The sequence below is a fragment of the Hordeum vulgare genome, chromosome 6H (assembly GCF_904849725.1).
Source record: "Hordeum vulgare subsp. vulgare chromosome 6H, MorexV3_pseudomolecules_assembly, whole genome shotgun sequence".
Taxonomy (NCBI): Eukaryota; Viridiplantae; Streptophyta; class Magnoliopsida; order Poales; family Poaceae; genus Hordeum; species Hordeum vulgare.
The window spans coordinates 16,646,481-16,663,167 of NC_058523.1; the positions used below are offsets into that span (position 1 = coordinate 16,646,481).

Sequence of the window (16,687 nt, forward strand, 5' to 3'; positions counted from 1 at the left end):
CTGGATTATGAACATATATTATATAATCTGGTTTATAAAAATAATCCAGGTGGGCATGTTTGGAGGCCAGATTATATAAACTGTAAACCAGCTTTTAAATTGTACAATGACATGTTTGCCCTCAGTTTACAAGGAAAAATAGGAAAGTGACGGTGGCACTGCGTAATTCACTTGAAGTTTACAAGGATAACACGTCATTTGTAATCCATAATCTCATTTTAGCTGGGGTAGAGGAGATTATGAGATTATAATAATCTGGTCATCTAGTTTATAAAATCTATAATATAAACTGCCCTGTTTGGAAATACAATAGATTATAAAAACCAGATTATATAATCTGGGTGGTTCCAAACAGGGCCGTAATAACGCAAAGAAACAAAAATGCATGTGCACACTTCATGTTCGCTTTCCTCCAAAACTTCTCTGAAATGTCGCATTATATATATTGAAATTTTTGAAAGATGTAAGATGGCAATTGTTCTGTTCCCAATGGTGTCGTGGAATTTCTTCTATAAAAATCTTCTCTTGTGTACCCTACATTTCAATGTTCCAAAAGTTAGATTGACCAATGATTAATTGAATTTTTGCATGTGGCTTGACATGTAAAAATATTATTTTTTATGGTATGCTCTCCCATTTCTCCTCTGCAATTTTTCCCCATCCATCCTTTTCTATCTTCCTTTCAATCATTTTCTGTGAAAATGTTTAGGAACGATATGCGACAAAAGAAAATAGACACACGACGAAGACGGAAAAAAAAGGAAATCTTCTGAAACGTCGGTCTCGGGCTGTCATAGCTAGGCCCAAACCACCGCTGCCATGCTGCTAACTATATATACAGTTCCATGGTTCAATTTTATTCCCTATTACAGGTATGGCTTGTGATTTTTTATATAATAGCGTCAAATTGTTTTATATACGAGGTTTAGCCTTAAATCACCATGTGGATGAAAAATAAAATTACATGAACCATTTGATTATTTACCTACTCAATATCATATAAGATATCCATAGAGGCTAAGTAATTTGTGATGGAATGAACAATCTACTATCTTAGATGATTGTGAGTGAAAAATAATGTTTTAGCACTATTCAGTTGCATAATCTCACAATTGCATTTGATCGGTCGCTATTCAAAAAAAATTATGAAGACATGACATCATTGCATCGGTATCCCGTTGCCGCCAGTTTTCAAACTTGCATCCGTTGTTAGTTGCCGGTTCTCGTCGTTGTCCGTTCTGAGCCCGACCGCACACGCACGCGCCCGCGGCATCGTCAAACCCTGTTTTAAAAGTGTGCGTAAAACTTTATCTGATCGAGGTGAAACTTGGCATGCGGTCGTGATTAGTTATAGTTAGGCCGCTTGTCGAATTTCGTCGCGATCGGAGTCCGTCTGGTACCCGAACGGTCGACCGTAGCGGCACCGTCTTCGGTTATTCGTCGGACGTCTGTCGGTGTTTTAAAATACGTTGTCGGGTCGCCCGTCTTCCCTCTCATCTTAGCCAACTCCACTCTACACAGCTAACCCTAACCCGCCTCTCCGATCGGACCGCACGATCACGATCAGAGGGTCGAAAAACCCCCAGATACCCTCTAACCTAGCCCTCTTCCCTATTTAAACACCCCTAAACTGCCCCTAAGGGACACCGTAGCCCTACCTCGATTTCCGTGCGCCCCACCTATCCCCCCCGCTCTCTCTCTCCTCCCACCAGTCCCAGCCACCGCGGGCCCGCCGAGCCCAGATCGGGCCCGGGCAAGCCCGGATCCGCGCCGCCGCCCGTTCTACTCCCGTGCTCCCGGGCTCCCCCGTGCTCGAGCCAGCCGAGCTCATCCCGGCCGCCGGTCCCTGGCGCACCTTCTCTCGCCGGAGCGCTTCCCGACCGCCTCTGCGCCGCCCCGCCTACCCCGCCACCAGCCTCTGCCAGGAAGCGAGCCGCCGCCATGGCCCCGCAGCTCCATTTCCCGCCCCCCGTTCTGCTCGCCAGCGCCACCTTGTGCCCCGGCCGCCACCGGGAATGGGCAGATCCGGCGATCCCCGCCGTGGATCCGCCTTCCCCCTCCGTTCCCCGGCCTCTTCGCCGATCCAGGGCCCCTCGCCGGCGAGCTGCGCCGTCGCTGCGTCCCGAGCAGGACGGGAGGGCGTGCCTGCGATCCCGCGTTGACCGCGTCCCGCCTCGGCTGGGCCTCGAGCCGGCCCAGGCCAGGGCGCCCCCGCAGTGGCCCAGGTGGACGTCGGTTCCTCCCCAAGGCCACCTCGAGCCGGCCCAAGATGCCCCCAGGTAAGCCTGTCCCCCTAACCAGCGCCCGAGGCGCCTTTTAGCTAAGTGTTGCTCGCTGTGATCTGTAGCCCATTAGGAGAGGATTTCGGCCCGGTAGTTATTTTCGTTTAGGGATATTTAGGAATTAATTAAATTCCAGAAAAATATCCGTATATTAGATCGTCCGTAGTTTTTAATCCGTAAGTCGGATCGCGATGAGTTGTATATGCTTTTGGTGTAGAATTTCGCGTAGAATCCGATTATAAAACTTGCATAATTGTTTGACGTTGTTTGATGTGTCGAATGCATAGATTAACGTGCTGTTTCAATAAGATAGTGTCCGTAATTATTTTTCGCGCAAGACCGGGTTGCTCGTACGCCATCGGTAAAATACCCATATTTTAGGAACCTATTTTCCATGTATTTTAGAGCGGTCGTTGGTATTTTTGCGTGTAGGGATTGCCGCTAGTTTATTTATCCGTGTATAGGTTATTATCTCGTATTTATGTGTGGCATTATTTTTGTTGTGCAACCCCACATATTTTATATGTTTTCGGAGTAAAAAAATCCATGGAATTTTTCTATGCAATTAGATTTAGCTTTTGAGTAAGTTAGTTTGCGCGATATTTTGCCGTGTTGTCCTCTTGTCTATTTCGTAGGATTTATGTCGTTCTTCGTTTGTAGGAGTTGTCAACTAGGTAGTTGTTCTTTGATGTTTAGTCTAGCCCCTGTTATTTTTAGTTGCAATAAAAATACATGTTTAGGTGTGGTTTGATTGCCCTCAAGTTGCTAGAAATAGTGCTGATTTGGAGGAGCTGAAATATTTCCAAGTCTGGAATCTGTTATATTTTGTTGTTGTCTTGTCTTGCTTGTATCTTGTGATCTGTAGCTCTTTTGAGGTTGGTGCAATGGAGTTAGTAGTAGCCCTTGTCTTTCTCTAGCGTGCTTTGAATTTTCATGCCATTTGGAGTCCTGTAGCTATATGTTTTGCTGCTGTCAATATGGCTTCAGACCGAAAACTGCACTTTCATGAAGTATAATTTTCATTAAGTCTGAAATATGGCTTCAGATCGAAAACTGCACACATATTGCATTCATGCCATCATATCTTGCGGTGCTTGTAACTTTTGAACCGTAGCTCCGTTGGAGATAATCTCTATGTGTAAATTGCTTGTAACGACACGTAGAATCACGTGAACCTATTTGTTTTGCTGTTTAACAACCAATTAAATGCGTTAGTTCAGATCTGGACAGAATTGTAAATTAACATGTGAGGTCGTTTCGGAGGTGCTATATGACATTTCCGACCTCATTTAAAATGCTTAGATAGGTAGTTTAATTAAGCTTCACCTCTTGTCATGTATAACCACATTTAATATTGTCGTGTATCTAATCAGGATAGAACTAAATAACTACGCGTGGAGTTTCGTCAATATGCAACTCGTTGCATATTGAATTTCACTTAATGTGTAGTGTTTGTTTGTCGTGGATTGTCATGCCGTGACTTGCATGTTTTCAGCTGCTCATGCATTATTTATGTTGTGCATCGTGTGGTGAATATCGTGTGTTGATGCTTGTTTCCGGTTTTCCCCGTCTCGATAGAGCTCCGCAAGCATGTCGGATGTGAGGACCCGTTCGACTACGTCGGTTCGTCTGCTTCACAGAGTCATTCTACTTTCAAGCGGGATCTCAGGCAAGATGACCATTTCCCCAGATACCATTACTATCATTGCCATGCTAGTTTTATCGCTTCTATCGATTATGTCTCGTTGCCTACCACATGTCAAATATCAGCCTCTCAACAATGCCATGAAAACCTTCAACCTGTTCAACCTAGCAAACCACTGATTGGCTATGTTATTGCTTGCTTAACCATGTTGTTAGCCTTGCTAGTTGCAGGTGCAGTTGCTTCCATGTGAAAACATGGGTTCCTTGTCATATCACCATATTAATGCTATTTAATTTAATGCACCTATATACTTGGTAAAAGGTGGAAGGCTCGGTCTTTCTAGCCTGGTGTTTTGTTCCACGTTTGCCCCCTTAGTTTCGGCTACCGATGTTATGTTCCATAATTGAGCGCTCCTAACACGATCGGGGTTGTTATGGGGACCCCTTGATAATTCGTTTTAGATTAAAGCTGGTCTGGCAAGGCCCAACATTGGTTCTACATTTGCCCAACATAATAATTCTGTTAATCTGAAATGCATAGGGAGTTAGCGCTACCCGAGGAGTAATTTTACATAAAGGGGGGGGGCAGTGCTGATGGTGTTGGTCCCAAAAGGACAGACTGCGGGGCCACCACGGGGCAACTCGAGGTTTGGTACCTGTAGGCTTTTCCATCCGTCGTGTCCTGAGCACGAGATACGCGACTCCTGTCGGGTTCCTCGACACGTCGGGCGGCCTTGCTGGATTAGTTTTACCTTTGAAAAGTTATCTTGTGCATCGGGATTCCGGTGATGCTTTGGGTAATCTCAGAGTTGAGGTTTTCCACTAGGGAATCCGACGAGATCGCGAGCTTCGTGATCGAGGATTTCTATGCGGCTTGTGGTAATTTGTGATGGACTAGTTGGAGCACCCCTACAGGGTTAAATCTTTCGAAAAGCCGTGCCCGCGGTTATGTGGCAACGTGGAAACTTTGTTTAACACTGGTTCTAGATAATTTGAAGTTAACTTAATTAAAATATGCCAACTGTGTGCGTAACCGTGACTGTCTCTTTCGTGAGTTCCTTCTCCGATCGAGGACACGGTGGGGTTATGTCTGACGTAGGTAGGTGTTCAGGATCATTCATTTGATCATCCGTAGTTCACGTCTGCTATGCGTAGGTCTTCCCCCTCTTTATTCTTGTACTCGTAAGTTAGCCGCCAAATATATGCTTAGCCGTTGCTGCAACCTCACCACTTAACCATGCCTCACTCATTAAGCTTTGCTAGTCTTGATACCTTTGGAAATGAGATTGCTGAGTCCCCTGTGGCTCACAGATTACTACAACACCAGTTGCAGGTAGAGGTAAAGGTTATTTGACGCGAGCGCGTTGATTGTACATTTGGAGTTGCTACTTCTTCTTCTTCTTCTTCGATCTATGATGGGTTCCAAGCCGGCAGCCTGGGATAGCAAGGATGGACGTCGTTCTTCTTTTCTCGTTTGTTTTCGTCCGTAGTCGGACCCTGCTCTTCTTCATGATGTTTATATAATGTACTGTTGTGACTCTGATGTAGCTTGTGGCGAGTGTAAGACAATTCTATATATATGTCATCTTTTCAGTACATGTACTTGTAACGATATCCATTCTTGCGACACGACGAGATGCGCTTCTATCCCTGACGAGGCCTTCGTGCCAAATTGAGGATAGGGTCGCATCTTGGGCGTGACACTAGCACTCTTCTTTTGCCAAGTCGTCTTTCTATCGGATGTCGACATTCTTGTATCTGACCGCTGACGAGTTTTGATCTTCATGTCGGAGATCTATTCGGATTGTTGTATGTTGCCCTTGATATCTAGATTGAAAAGGTTCCGATCATGGGAACTCATATTATCAACCAGCACGGCCTCAAGAGGGTGCTACGCGAAGCTTTGCTTGTGTCATGAGACATGTCCAAGTCAAGATTTCTAAGGCATAGATGGAGGTCATGAAGCTTTGGTGAAAGGATGTATTGAATGCGGAGAAAACTATGTGCGAGGTGTTTGGTTACTTGCATCATCTTCCTCGGCAAGCAGGGGTGACAACACTCGAGGACTGCTTTTTTATGGTGTTTCTCAAGTACCAAGTATCAATTCTCAGGGTGAAAGCCTAAGGTTGACTTTATTGGTTGTACTTGACAATAACCTTGATGAATGTTGAAGACATTTTTTTTCAATGAATTCAAACTTTTTCTGGAATGAAAATACAAGATCTTCGACCGGACAACGACAATGCTTATGCATTATATTCCTTATTCGAGGCGTAGTTTTGAAGAACTTTTTCGTAATTTGGATATTGTTTTTGGGTGGTTAGAGTGTTGCTGATGCTAGTAATTGATGACCGGGATAGCGTCTTATTTCTTTTGTTATTTCAGATGTGTACTCCCTCCGTTCGTAAATATAAGTCTTTCTAGAGATTTCACGAGGGAACTATATAGACATATTTTAAAGTGTAGATTCATTCATTTGCTTCGTGTGTGATCTCCTAGCGAATTTTGTTAGAACACTTATATTTAGAAAGGGAGGGAGTATATCTTTAATGTGTTTGGGATAGAAAGGCCAGTTGTAACCGATATGAATGCATTCCCTATGTGTAAAACAAAAAGAGACAGCACAGGCAGATCTTCACCCCCACGGTGTGGGCTGCCTGCTCTGGTCACTCCGACATGCCCGCCGACCTGCGCCAGCAGAGTAGCCCAGGCGGCAGGGCAGCCGCGGGGGAGCAGGAAGGAGGCGTGTCGTGGAGAGTTCTTCCGGCGGATCCGCTCTACGGCGTCTCCATCCTCGTCACCGGCGCCGCCAGCCTTTCACATTCCCCTGCTTCAGCTGTAGCCTTTCTTCTTGTCCGACGAGGGAGATGGACGGGATTGGGTTCGCCCTTCTGTAAGAATTCTTATTAGAATATTGGCCCTATATGGGGGATGGTGGGATCTCTCTTACCAACGGAATTCACCACTTGTTCTGTAAGAATTCTTATTAGAATATTTACATTTCGGATTACATATATACTCCATATCCTAATTTTCATGCCCAATAATTCATAGTCCTTGACAGTAGTACAGATGGACCCTCAAGCCAAATACTAGCTGTGGAAAAACTGCACTTAGCTTCACACTTGTCCTGGAAGTACTAGTTGTGGAAAAACTGCACTTGGCTTCACACTGTTTTGAATTGATGCTCCACCATCCAGCGACTTCCATTAAATTCCAAGACCCAAAGTCCTCATTGGTCTCAAATCTGAAAACAAATACTCCCTCCGTCACGGTTTAAAAGGCACAGTTAGACTTGCGTGCGTTTCCAAAATAGACAAAGATTAAGGCACGTTGCATTTACTCCTAGCAGCTAATTAGTACTCCGTTGTACTACTTCTATATGCATGCGTAGTGTGAATGCTATTTTTTAACTCATTTCACAACCAATCAATAACCACCTAGGTCTTAGAGAATTTGCATGCACGCCTTCTAAACCGTGACGGAGGTAGTAGTACTATGTGGACCCTCAAGCCGACTAGTTGTGGAAAAAGTGCGCTCAGCTCCACTCCTCCAGCGCCTTCGATGAAATTCTTAGCCCCAAAGTCCTCATTGGTCTCCTATCTCAGGAAGAACATATACCTGACCCGGGAGAAAAGAAGACCACATGTTCATGGCAAAAACAATCATGTACACGCTCCAGCTCTCCTGCATCCAAATAGCCATAGCCTTGCTCTTGTTCACTCAAGCCAAGGGCACCACAGAGGATACATCTGCCCTGCATCCAAACGATGCGCCCGCCAGCTGTGTTGCCGGTGAGAGGTCTGCCCTTCTTTCCTTCAGGGCAGGCTTATCAGACCCTTGTAACCTCCTTTCGTCATGGAAGGGCGATGACTGCTGCCGATGGAAGGGCGTCTACTGCAGCAACAGAACCGGTCATGTTGTCAAGCTCGATCTCCAAGGCTCTGATGATTACAGGCAGGCGCTAGCAGGCAACATAAGCTCCTCCTTGCTTGGTTTACAACATCTACGCTATCTCGATCTCAGCGACAACGGGTTTTACAAGATACAAATACCGGAGTTCATGGGTTCTCTCCATCAGCTGAGATATCTCGACCTATCAAGCTCACTGTTCATTGGAAGGATACCACCGCAGCTGGGTAATCTCTCCAACTTACAGTACCTAAATCTTGAGTCCTACTCAGACACATATTCCACTGATATCAGCTGGTTGTCACGGTTAACTTCCCTTGAACACCTAGATATGTCTCAGGTGAACCTCAGTACAATTGTTCACTGGCTTCCGGTTGTGAACATGCTTCCAACTCTGAAATTTCTTGGTCTTTCCGCTTGCCAACTTAGAACTTGCCCTGATTCTCTTCAGCTCTCAAATCTGACATCTCTTGAAACACTCGACCTTTCAGATAACCAGTTCCATAAGCGTAGCAGGCCCAACTGGTTCTGGGATTTAACTAGCCTCAAGTACCTATATATCTGGGAAAATGGTTTCTATGGCCCGTTTCCAGACGAGATAGGTAATATGACCGCCATTGTGGAGCTTGATTTCATATATAATAACCTTGTGGGCATGTTACCTCCCAGTATGAAGAACCTATGTAATTTGGAGAAATTGGCTTCCGCCGGGAACAATATGAACGGGAGTATAACAGAATTATTCCATCGATTACCCAATTGTTCATGGAATAAACTACAAGACTTGTTTCTAGCGGAGAGTAATCTGACTGGAAGCCTGCCATCTATACCGGTACAAAGATTAAGCAACCTGAGCCGACTGTATCTCGCTAATAACAGCCTCACTGGTCATGTCCCGGTGTGGATAGGAGAGCTCAAACAGCTAACGACGTTGGCCCTTAACTCTAATAACCTGGATGGCGTCATCCATGAAGGCCATTTATCACGTCTAGAGATGTTAGAGAAATTGGTATTGTCAGACAACTCCATAGCCATCAGAGTGAGTCCAAAATGGGTTCCTCCTTTCAGTCTGAAACAGATTCACCTTCGTTCCTGTCAGCTAGGGTCTAAATTCCCAACGTGGCTTAGATGGCAAACACACGTATGGAGTCTTGATATATCAAACACAAGCATAAATGACATGATACCGGATTGGTTTTGGATATCAGCTTCCTCGGTAGAGTATCTGAATGTCCAAAATAATCAGATCACAGGAGTCCTACCATCAACAATGGAATTTATGAGGGGAAAAGGAATGGATTTCAGTTCTAACCAGCTTGGTGGTCCAATACCTAAGCTTCCCATCAATATAACCGGCCTGGATCTCAGTCAGAACAACTTAGTTGGCCCACTACCATTAGACTTTGGAGCACCAAGACTTGAAACACTTCTTCTATACAATAATATGATCTCTGGCGTCATTCCATCTTCTTTGTGCAAGTTGCAATCATTGCAGCTGCTAGATCTATCAAGAAATAATCTCAATGGGTCAATTACTGATTGCCTAGTCAACGAGTCCAGCACAAGCATGGCAGGTCTTAGTATCACTAATCTAAGCTTAAGAAACAACAACCTCTCGGGCGCATTTCCTTTGCTGCTGCAGAAATGTACACGACTCATGTTTCTTGATCTCAGCAATAATCAGTTCTATGGGACTTTACCAGCATGGATTGGGGAGAAGCTACTGTCTTTGTCATTCTTACGACTGAGATCCAATATGTTTCATGGTCACATTCCAGTCGAGCTTACGAAGCTTGTTAATCTCCAATATTTGGACCTGGCATACAACAATATATCAGGGAGCATACCGAGATCTATTGGTAATTGCACAGGCATGACACAAACAAGAGGTAACTCTGATAATCTTCAGTATGCCTTCAATTATATATCTGGGGTTAATGACAATGTACTAGTTGTCTACAGTGAGAATTTCACAGTGCTCACAAAAGGTCAAGAGAGACTATATACAGGAGAAATCATATATATGGTGAATCTTGACTTATCTTGTAATAGTCTTACCGGAGAGATTCCTGAAGAAATCACCACTCTGGTAGAATTGAAGAGCCTGAACTTATCGTGGAACAACTTCGTTGTAAAAATCCCTGAGAATGTTGGTGCCTTAATTCAAGTGGAGTCGCTTGACCTATCACACAATGATTTGTCTGGTGAAATACCTGCTGGCTTATCGGCTCTCATGTCACTGAGTCGCTTGAACCTGTCCTACAACAATCTGAGAGGAAAGATACCAACAGGAAATCAACTGCAAACACTCGAAGACCCGGCATCTATTTATATCGGCAACCCGGGCCTTTGCGGTTCTCCTCTCTCATGGAATTGTTCACATCCCGAGCAAGTTCCAACTACCAGAGAGCGCAAGGGGGATGCAATGAGCGACATGGTTTCGTTTTCCCTCGCCACCGGGTCTGGATATGTGATGGGTCTGTGGGTGGTCTTTTGCACCTTCTTGTTCAAGAGGAGATGGAGAGCTGCTTGGTACTCGCTGTGCGACAATTTGTATGACCATGTTTATGTGCAAGTGGCTGTTACCTGGGCTTCCTTTAGAGGTAGAATTAATGGGTAGAAGCTGAGATGAGATCACCAGCACTGGCTCTTTGTTTGCTCTCATGTACTTTAATAAACGCTTTGGAGATTTTTCATGAATGTACCAATGGATGTTCGAGTATTGTACTAGACCTAGTCAGGATATATATGTATTCAAGGTGCATGCCATCGATTGAGATTGGTATGCTGTTTTTTGTGTTGTACTAGAACCAGCATTGCTTGTTGGCTTGCTGTAGAAATGTAATTTGATATACTCTGGAGATTTATCATGAATGTATCAATCTATATTCCCGTGTATGTACTGGAACAAGTCACGCGCACGTATGTATCCTAGGTGCATTGTACTCGAACTAATCATGCACATGTATGAATTGTAGGTGCGTTCATCGACAGACGTTTGTATATAATTTTATATGATGTGTTTTGTATGTGATTTCTGTTGTTGGTGCTTTTCCTTTTATAATAGTTTATTTACGGTCATTTTTCAATGAGCTTTTACCCCATGGTAAATACTGATACCTCGGGCAAAACTCAAATGGCAAAGATAAGGAGGATGAAGCCGGTGATGGCAAGGATGATGATAACATGTCAGGTGATGGAGCTGATTTTGATTTATTTTTTCTGGCCTCGAAGATGTTCGATTCTGCAAGAGCAGTAGTTGAGAAGAACCCAGACAATACAATGGAAGGTGGTCTCTGCTTTGTTTGCTACTCCTGCATTTAACTGTCGGATGGTTTTTGTAATCATGTTCTCATGTTTGATTTACACATGGCATAGACAGCTCGCTTGATTACGACACACTTTCAGCCATCTAGGATAATTCTCGAACTTTATCTTCCCTGTGGTAATGACTGTGTCAGTTGTCTGCCTCTGCTCGAACTTTATCTAGAAGAACCATAAAGCCAAAACATGTTCAGGTTTGCTTTTGACACGCTGTCTCGAAAATGCTAGCATTATGCACAACAGAGATAATAACTATGGTCGGTTCTGATAACTTTGTGCACCAAACCAAACGAGCCTGGGTCGAGAAGGGCTCTGCTTTTGCTCCTGCTCTTCCGGAACAACACTCCATCCATTAATATTTTCCATTTTTAAAATTTAGGGCCGATGCTTGAGCAAATCGAGGATAAATAACCAGCAAAAAAGATGGAATTTGCAAATTTATCAGAGCCAATTTTCGATCTTGGAACCTGTGGGTTATGGGCCCACCACGCTTCCGCTGCGCCACTCTGATCGCTGGTGAATAAGTTATGAAACTTACATTAACATAGTTCACCCGGCCAGGTTCTCCTGGTTTCGCGGCCCAACCCGGCCCAAAGTGCCAGTCCTTTCTCTCTCGACCAAGAGTTTGGCGGCCCAACCCGGCCCAGGAGCCAGTCCTTCCTCTGGACCAAGAGTTTCGCGGCTTTCTGCCCGTGCAATCTCCCTTATCCTCCTGCTCGCCGCAAAACCAACCAGTCACTCACGGACGCGCGCGAAACCCGCCGCCGGCGGCTCCACAGATGCGGGCCCCACCCCTGCTCGCGCCGTCCACGCCGCAGCCGGCGCGTCCTCCTCCTCCGCTCCGTCCATCGCGCGCGAGGCCCTCGTTCTTCTCGCCGAGAAGGCTCGCCGTCGCGCGGTCCAAGAGCAGGGACGACGCCAGCTTCACCGACCGCATCCTCGACTACATCGAGGGTAACGTCTAGTCTAAAATCTATCTCGTTGCCGCGCGTTCCTTGCTGCTTGCATCTCCGGATTTACGTCGTCGGCTCTAGAGAGAATGTTCAGCGTTCTTGTGCACTAAGAATCAACTTTTTACACTTGATAAGATTCTCAGTTGGGAATATGTTTGTGGTCTATCCGTGGGGCTGCTCTCAGTTGCATACCTGAGGCTAAGGGGGTAGGGACATTTTTATACTTCATTTCCACAGAGTTGTCTCTTAGATATATAGATAAGATTCTCAGGTTTAAACTAGTTTCGGGATAGAGCCCAGAATTCAGATTAAAGTACCAACCACGATATAGTTCATATGTGAAAGGATTCTATCTTTGTACTCACACTGAAAAATCATCATGATCCTGTCTAAATTCCACTAATCATGTATGTCGCTGTTAGGTCTGTACCCTAATCCATGATCTATTTTCCTTCCAACTATCAATGTACCTCAGTAGTCTTCCAATAGCATGCAAAGCATATTGTATTCCATTGATAATCGACCAGTTTCTTTAGGCATATAATGCTTAACTACATTCCATCAAATGGTAATCCCATGCTAAACAAGTAAATCAATTTCATGCACAAATACATGTATGATTGCACTGATAGATGTATGATTCCATTACGAGGTAAGCTGAATATTAAATTTTGTTGGATCAAGTCTATTTGTTCAAGTCTTGTGCTATTGGCTACCAGGTTGTATTCTCTGAAATCTTTTTGTACAGGCGGTCCAAAGTTGAGGAAGTGGTATGGAGCACCCGATTTGCTTCCCAAGGATGGGGGTGCCGAGGGCGAGGAGGATGAGTCTTCAGGTGCATAGACAAAAAAAGTCCAAAAGATGTATACTGTTCTGTTGTCATAATATCTTATTTGTTGGCACATTTTTGGATGAGAATAGATATCGAGGACCCTCGAGATGCCGTGCTAGTTACCAATGGCGATAGCGAGATTGGACAGGTTTGATTTGTTCTTCAAGTCCTGTTTACATTCGGTGCAGAAAATGCTATTCCATCCTAGGTTCAGTATGGCACTAATCACTATACCCAATTTCTTCTGTATTCATGTGCTATGAGCTCAACCATATATTCTATTTTTACTGACATGTGCATCCAACGCCAAAGTATCAGTCCCTTAAGGCAATATTTTGACACTTAAACAAGATTTTCTCCATAATGTAAACTTTTAATTCTACCAAGATCTTTCTGCAAGTGCTTTTTTGGAAACTACTCTAGGATATTCAAATCATTTCAGAAAGACTCAACTGGTATCCATATATCCTCAGATGTCGCATTCATATTTTTCCCATTATTAAATTGCAGGATTTTGTTGCCATTTCTTTAGTTTCTCCGTGAATATCAGACCGCCTATCACACTGTCTAAATTGCGTGTGTACAACTTGATTAAATTTCCGCAATTCCTAAACTTTGATTTGCTTGTATTTTCAGATGGTGATGTTGTCACTAATTCTGAAAAGGGCCAGAATAAAAGCATTAGTGAAGGACAAACGATCAACTGGAGAGGCTTTTGGAACTTACGTAGAGGTGATAATTTGGAATTCTCACCTCGAAAATTCTGGTTATTCGTTGTATGATTTATTCGTCCAATTTTCTCGGATAAATATAGTGACTTGTTTTAACTTTCCTCATTTTGGTTTGCTTGTAGTGCATGGTTGGCAACATCGAAGATAAGTCCTTCACAAAGAAAACATTAAGAGGTGTTCGTGCAGTAATTTGTCCAACCGACGTACGTTTCAACTCAATGTTCTTTGTTTATTCATTTATGAAAGTGTTCTGTGGCACAAATTCTACTATTTCCGTTCTTTTCACAATTATTGATTTCTTGTCGCATATACTCCAACTCATCGCTTGATGTCAGTACATCACCATATTTTGTGTCTTCCCCACCTTTTGACGTTATTGAGACATGCTCTTGTGTTTCAAGATTCCTGTGTGGCATGAGGTTCATCCATGTAAACGAATGAGAATCGAAAGTTGTACAGCGTATCTGGTGGCACTTATGGATTGATTTCTTCAATGTTTATCTGTGTAATTTAGTTGTGCATTCAATACTTACATCAGAACTGTTTCAAGACTTCTTTTCCTTGCGGCAAAAAGAAGTTCCCTTCTGCCAATAAAGCCTTGATTGCCTTAACCTTCTATCGCAAATTTTCAACAGGATGGCTTCTTTTCTAACCAGATTGACCTCAAAGGTGTCGAACACATTGTCCTGCTATCCCAGGTTTAATTCTCTCTTGTAACCTTGTGTTACCCAGTTCAGCCTAGTTTTTAGTCATTACCATACAAGATCTTGATAAAAATGCAGCTATCTGTCTACAGAAATAGCGGTGGGCTCCAAGCTATCATGAACAGCAAGCTGAGGAAGCTAGCAGAGCGAGACGAAGAGGTGGTCCTTGCATCTGGCATCCCATCTACGATAATCAGGTGTGCTTCTCTGGAGACCACTCCCGGTGGTGAGAAGGGGTTCAATTTTACAGAGGTACCAGCACACAACGCTACATTATCTCTCCAATAATGTTGCATAATTTAGACCAATAACTTTCAGTGAGTAAAGCTAAAGCTATACAATAAACCACACAGCCAGGCAAGGCACACTGACAACATGGTATTTGTCATGTAAGATTAATCTACTAGGTTCCTTCATTGGACGTATCATGTAATTTGCAAATTTCTTGCAAAAAGAAAGTAATTTGCACATAACATAGACATAGTAAATATAGGCAATTATATTTCTCTTCTTCTTCTTTTTTGACGCAAGAGTATCTTTTTATATGGTCCATGAAATACGCAGGGTATAGCAGCCAAGGGGAAAATAAGCAGAGAGGATGCTGCTACAATTTGTGTGGAGGCCCTGGATGCCATTCCCCAGACAACACTCATATTCGAGGTAAGTAGCTCAAGCAAGGCTCATGTACGAGCCTGAACATTATTCATTTCCAATACACTGCTATATATGACGAAAGTAGTGTTCTATGAACCCAACGCCTGATCTAGGATTCTACGAATGCGGGCGCCAAAGTTCACAAGCACAATCCAAATGTCAGCGACATTAGATAATGCCACAAATCACATCCACAACTTCAAAATGTGTCAAAAATGCATCAGTACATGGTATCATAGTTTAATAATTTGAACTAATATGTTTGAAATAGGCTTTGGGCAATTCCCCAGCTTGGTTGAGGTATAAATTATACATGTCTGAACCTTGTTCACTCGTCCGCGGTGCGAGGAAATGGTTTATGCCCAGTTTCTTATCTTCCGTGTTACTTCAGGTGGCAAATGGCGATGAAAACGTTACCGACTGGAAAACATGGTTTGCTGAACGTATGTCAAAGGGCTAAAGCAAAGACACATGATCGGAACACACGTTCATCTTCTTGTTGATGTATAGAATATATGAATATAGGAGAAGGATCCAAAAGGAAAGAGATTCAACATTTCCGCATCAGAGTCATTGCCCCCCATGACAATCTAATCACAGATCTGAACAAAATGTGTGGATTTCCATCCACTAGTCTTCCGGGAAGTCTTGCATCAGTTCTGAAGCTGAAGTGCAGTGATCCAATTATTTACAAATTCATGAACACAAACAACAGCGATATTTCTTTCTTTCAATTTTTATGTTCTTGTAATCTGCATTTGCAATATATATGGCGCTGTAAATGTTAAACTCATTCTTTTGCCATGACAATTAACTGTAAATATTATCGTACTCTACTTACCAAAATGATGAGCTAAGCTTGTTAATATTGGCATGCACTATTTCTGCTGAATTGCTCGGTTGTCCTCTAATTGACTGGGTAACTCTTGTTTTCAAAGAGAAACAATATTGAAAGAGCCTTGTACCAGCATGTACAATGGTGCACCTGCTGTTATCCAAAGCACAAGTTGAGTAAAGATGGCAATTTTGCTATCAGCGTGATGTTGAGGTTTTGCCTTCTATTTATACATGCGGGCTATGACCGTTAGTTTGGTAGCTATCCATCGGGATTCGGGGATCCCATTAAGCAATCTCATGATTTAAGTGGAAAATATCCCATGATGCTTCCTTATATCCCCTCGAGTCCCCACCTTGGTGTAGCCGGGAATGGGACCCGGAGATGTCACTGATGTGCTCTAAATAAAAGGGATACACAATCTAAAGGGAACTATTTGTCGAATTGGCTTCATACACATCTTGGAAGTGGCGCTATTTCATGGAAATCTTGTAAGCAGACCAAATATATTTTTTGATGGGGGTGGTGGGGGTGGTGATGTAATCAAACCATCTTAGTGAGGTCAAGTGTGGAAACTGAACTCCCAACATTGGATAGAGCCACCGTCGAAGTGGAATAACATCGTGAGTTCTTTATGGACTCGCCGGTGGTTGAGAAAAAAAATTGGCTATCCTCAAGACTAACCATTCAAGACATGGCCTATTTGTTCAATTGTGGTGCAGTGTAACTTCTTATTCTAGGTGGATGTTCAAGTTAATCGGTCTCTACTAAAACATTGGTATATCAAAATAAGGATTGGAATTGAGGATGAGTCAA

General features: G+C 43.5%; 2 protein-coding genes across 2 annotated transcripts; both read left to right on the plus strand.

Annotated features, from left to right (window-relative positions):
- The first annotated feature begins 7,578 nt into the window (after positions 1 to 7,578).
- LOC123404919 (receptor-like protein EIX2) lies at positions 7,579 to 11,162 on the plus strand. Its single transcript, XM_045098830.1, has 3 exons — positions 7,579 to 9,826; positions 9,902 to 10,441; positions 10,984 to 11,162. Exons 1-3 carry the CDS (start codon positions 7,579 to 7,581, stop codon positions 11,160 to 11,162), a joined length of 2,967 nt encoding a protein of 988 aa, XP_044954765.1.
- A 727-nt stretch (positions 11,163 to 11,889) lies between these two features.
- LOC123404188 lies at positions 11,890 to 15,928 on the plus strand. Its single transcript, XM_045098104.1, has 9 exons — positions 11,890 to 12,116; positions 12,864 to 12,950; positions 13,037 to 13,095; positions 13,584 to 13,679; positions 13,801 to 13,881; positions 14,314 to 14,376; positions 14,461 to 14,634; positions 14,947 to 15,042; positions 15,428 to 15,928. Exons 1-9 carry the CDS (start codon positions 11,942 to 11,944, stop codon positions 15,494 to 15,496), a joined length of 900 nt encoding a protein of 299 aa, XP_044954039.1. The 5' UTR covers positions 11,890 to 11,941; the 3' UTR covers positions 15,497 to 15,928.
- The last annotated feature ends 759 nt before the right edge of the window (positions 15,929 to 16,687 follow it).

Bases quoted from the DNA above. Each gene is read 5' to 3' on its own strand.
- LOC123404919 (XM_045098830.1), top strand. From the start codon at position 7,579: ATGGCAAAAACAATCATGTACACGCTCCAGCTCTCCTGCATCCAAATA. The intron at 9,827-9,901 runs GTCAAGAGAGAC...GTCTTACCGGAG, and splicing joins TTTCACAGTGCTCACAAAAG to AGATTCCTGAAGAAATCACC. The intron at 10,442-10,983 runs GTAGAATTAATG...CAAATGGCAAAG, and splicing joins TACCTGGGCTTCCTTTAGAG to ATAAGGAGGATGAAGCCGGT.
- LOC123404188 (XM_045098104.1), top strand. From the start codon at position 11,942: ATGCGGGCCCCACCCCTGCTCGCGCCGTCCACGCCGCAGCCGGCGCGT. The intron at 12,951-13,036 runs GTGCATAGACAA...GGATGAGAATAG, and splicing joins CGAGGAGGATGAGTCTTCAG to ATATCGAGGACCCTCGAGAT. The intron at 15,043-15,427 runs GTAAGTAGCTCA...GTGTTACTTCAG, and splicing joins AGACAACACTCATATTCGAG to GTGGCAAATGGCGATGAAAA.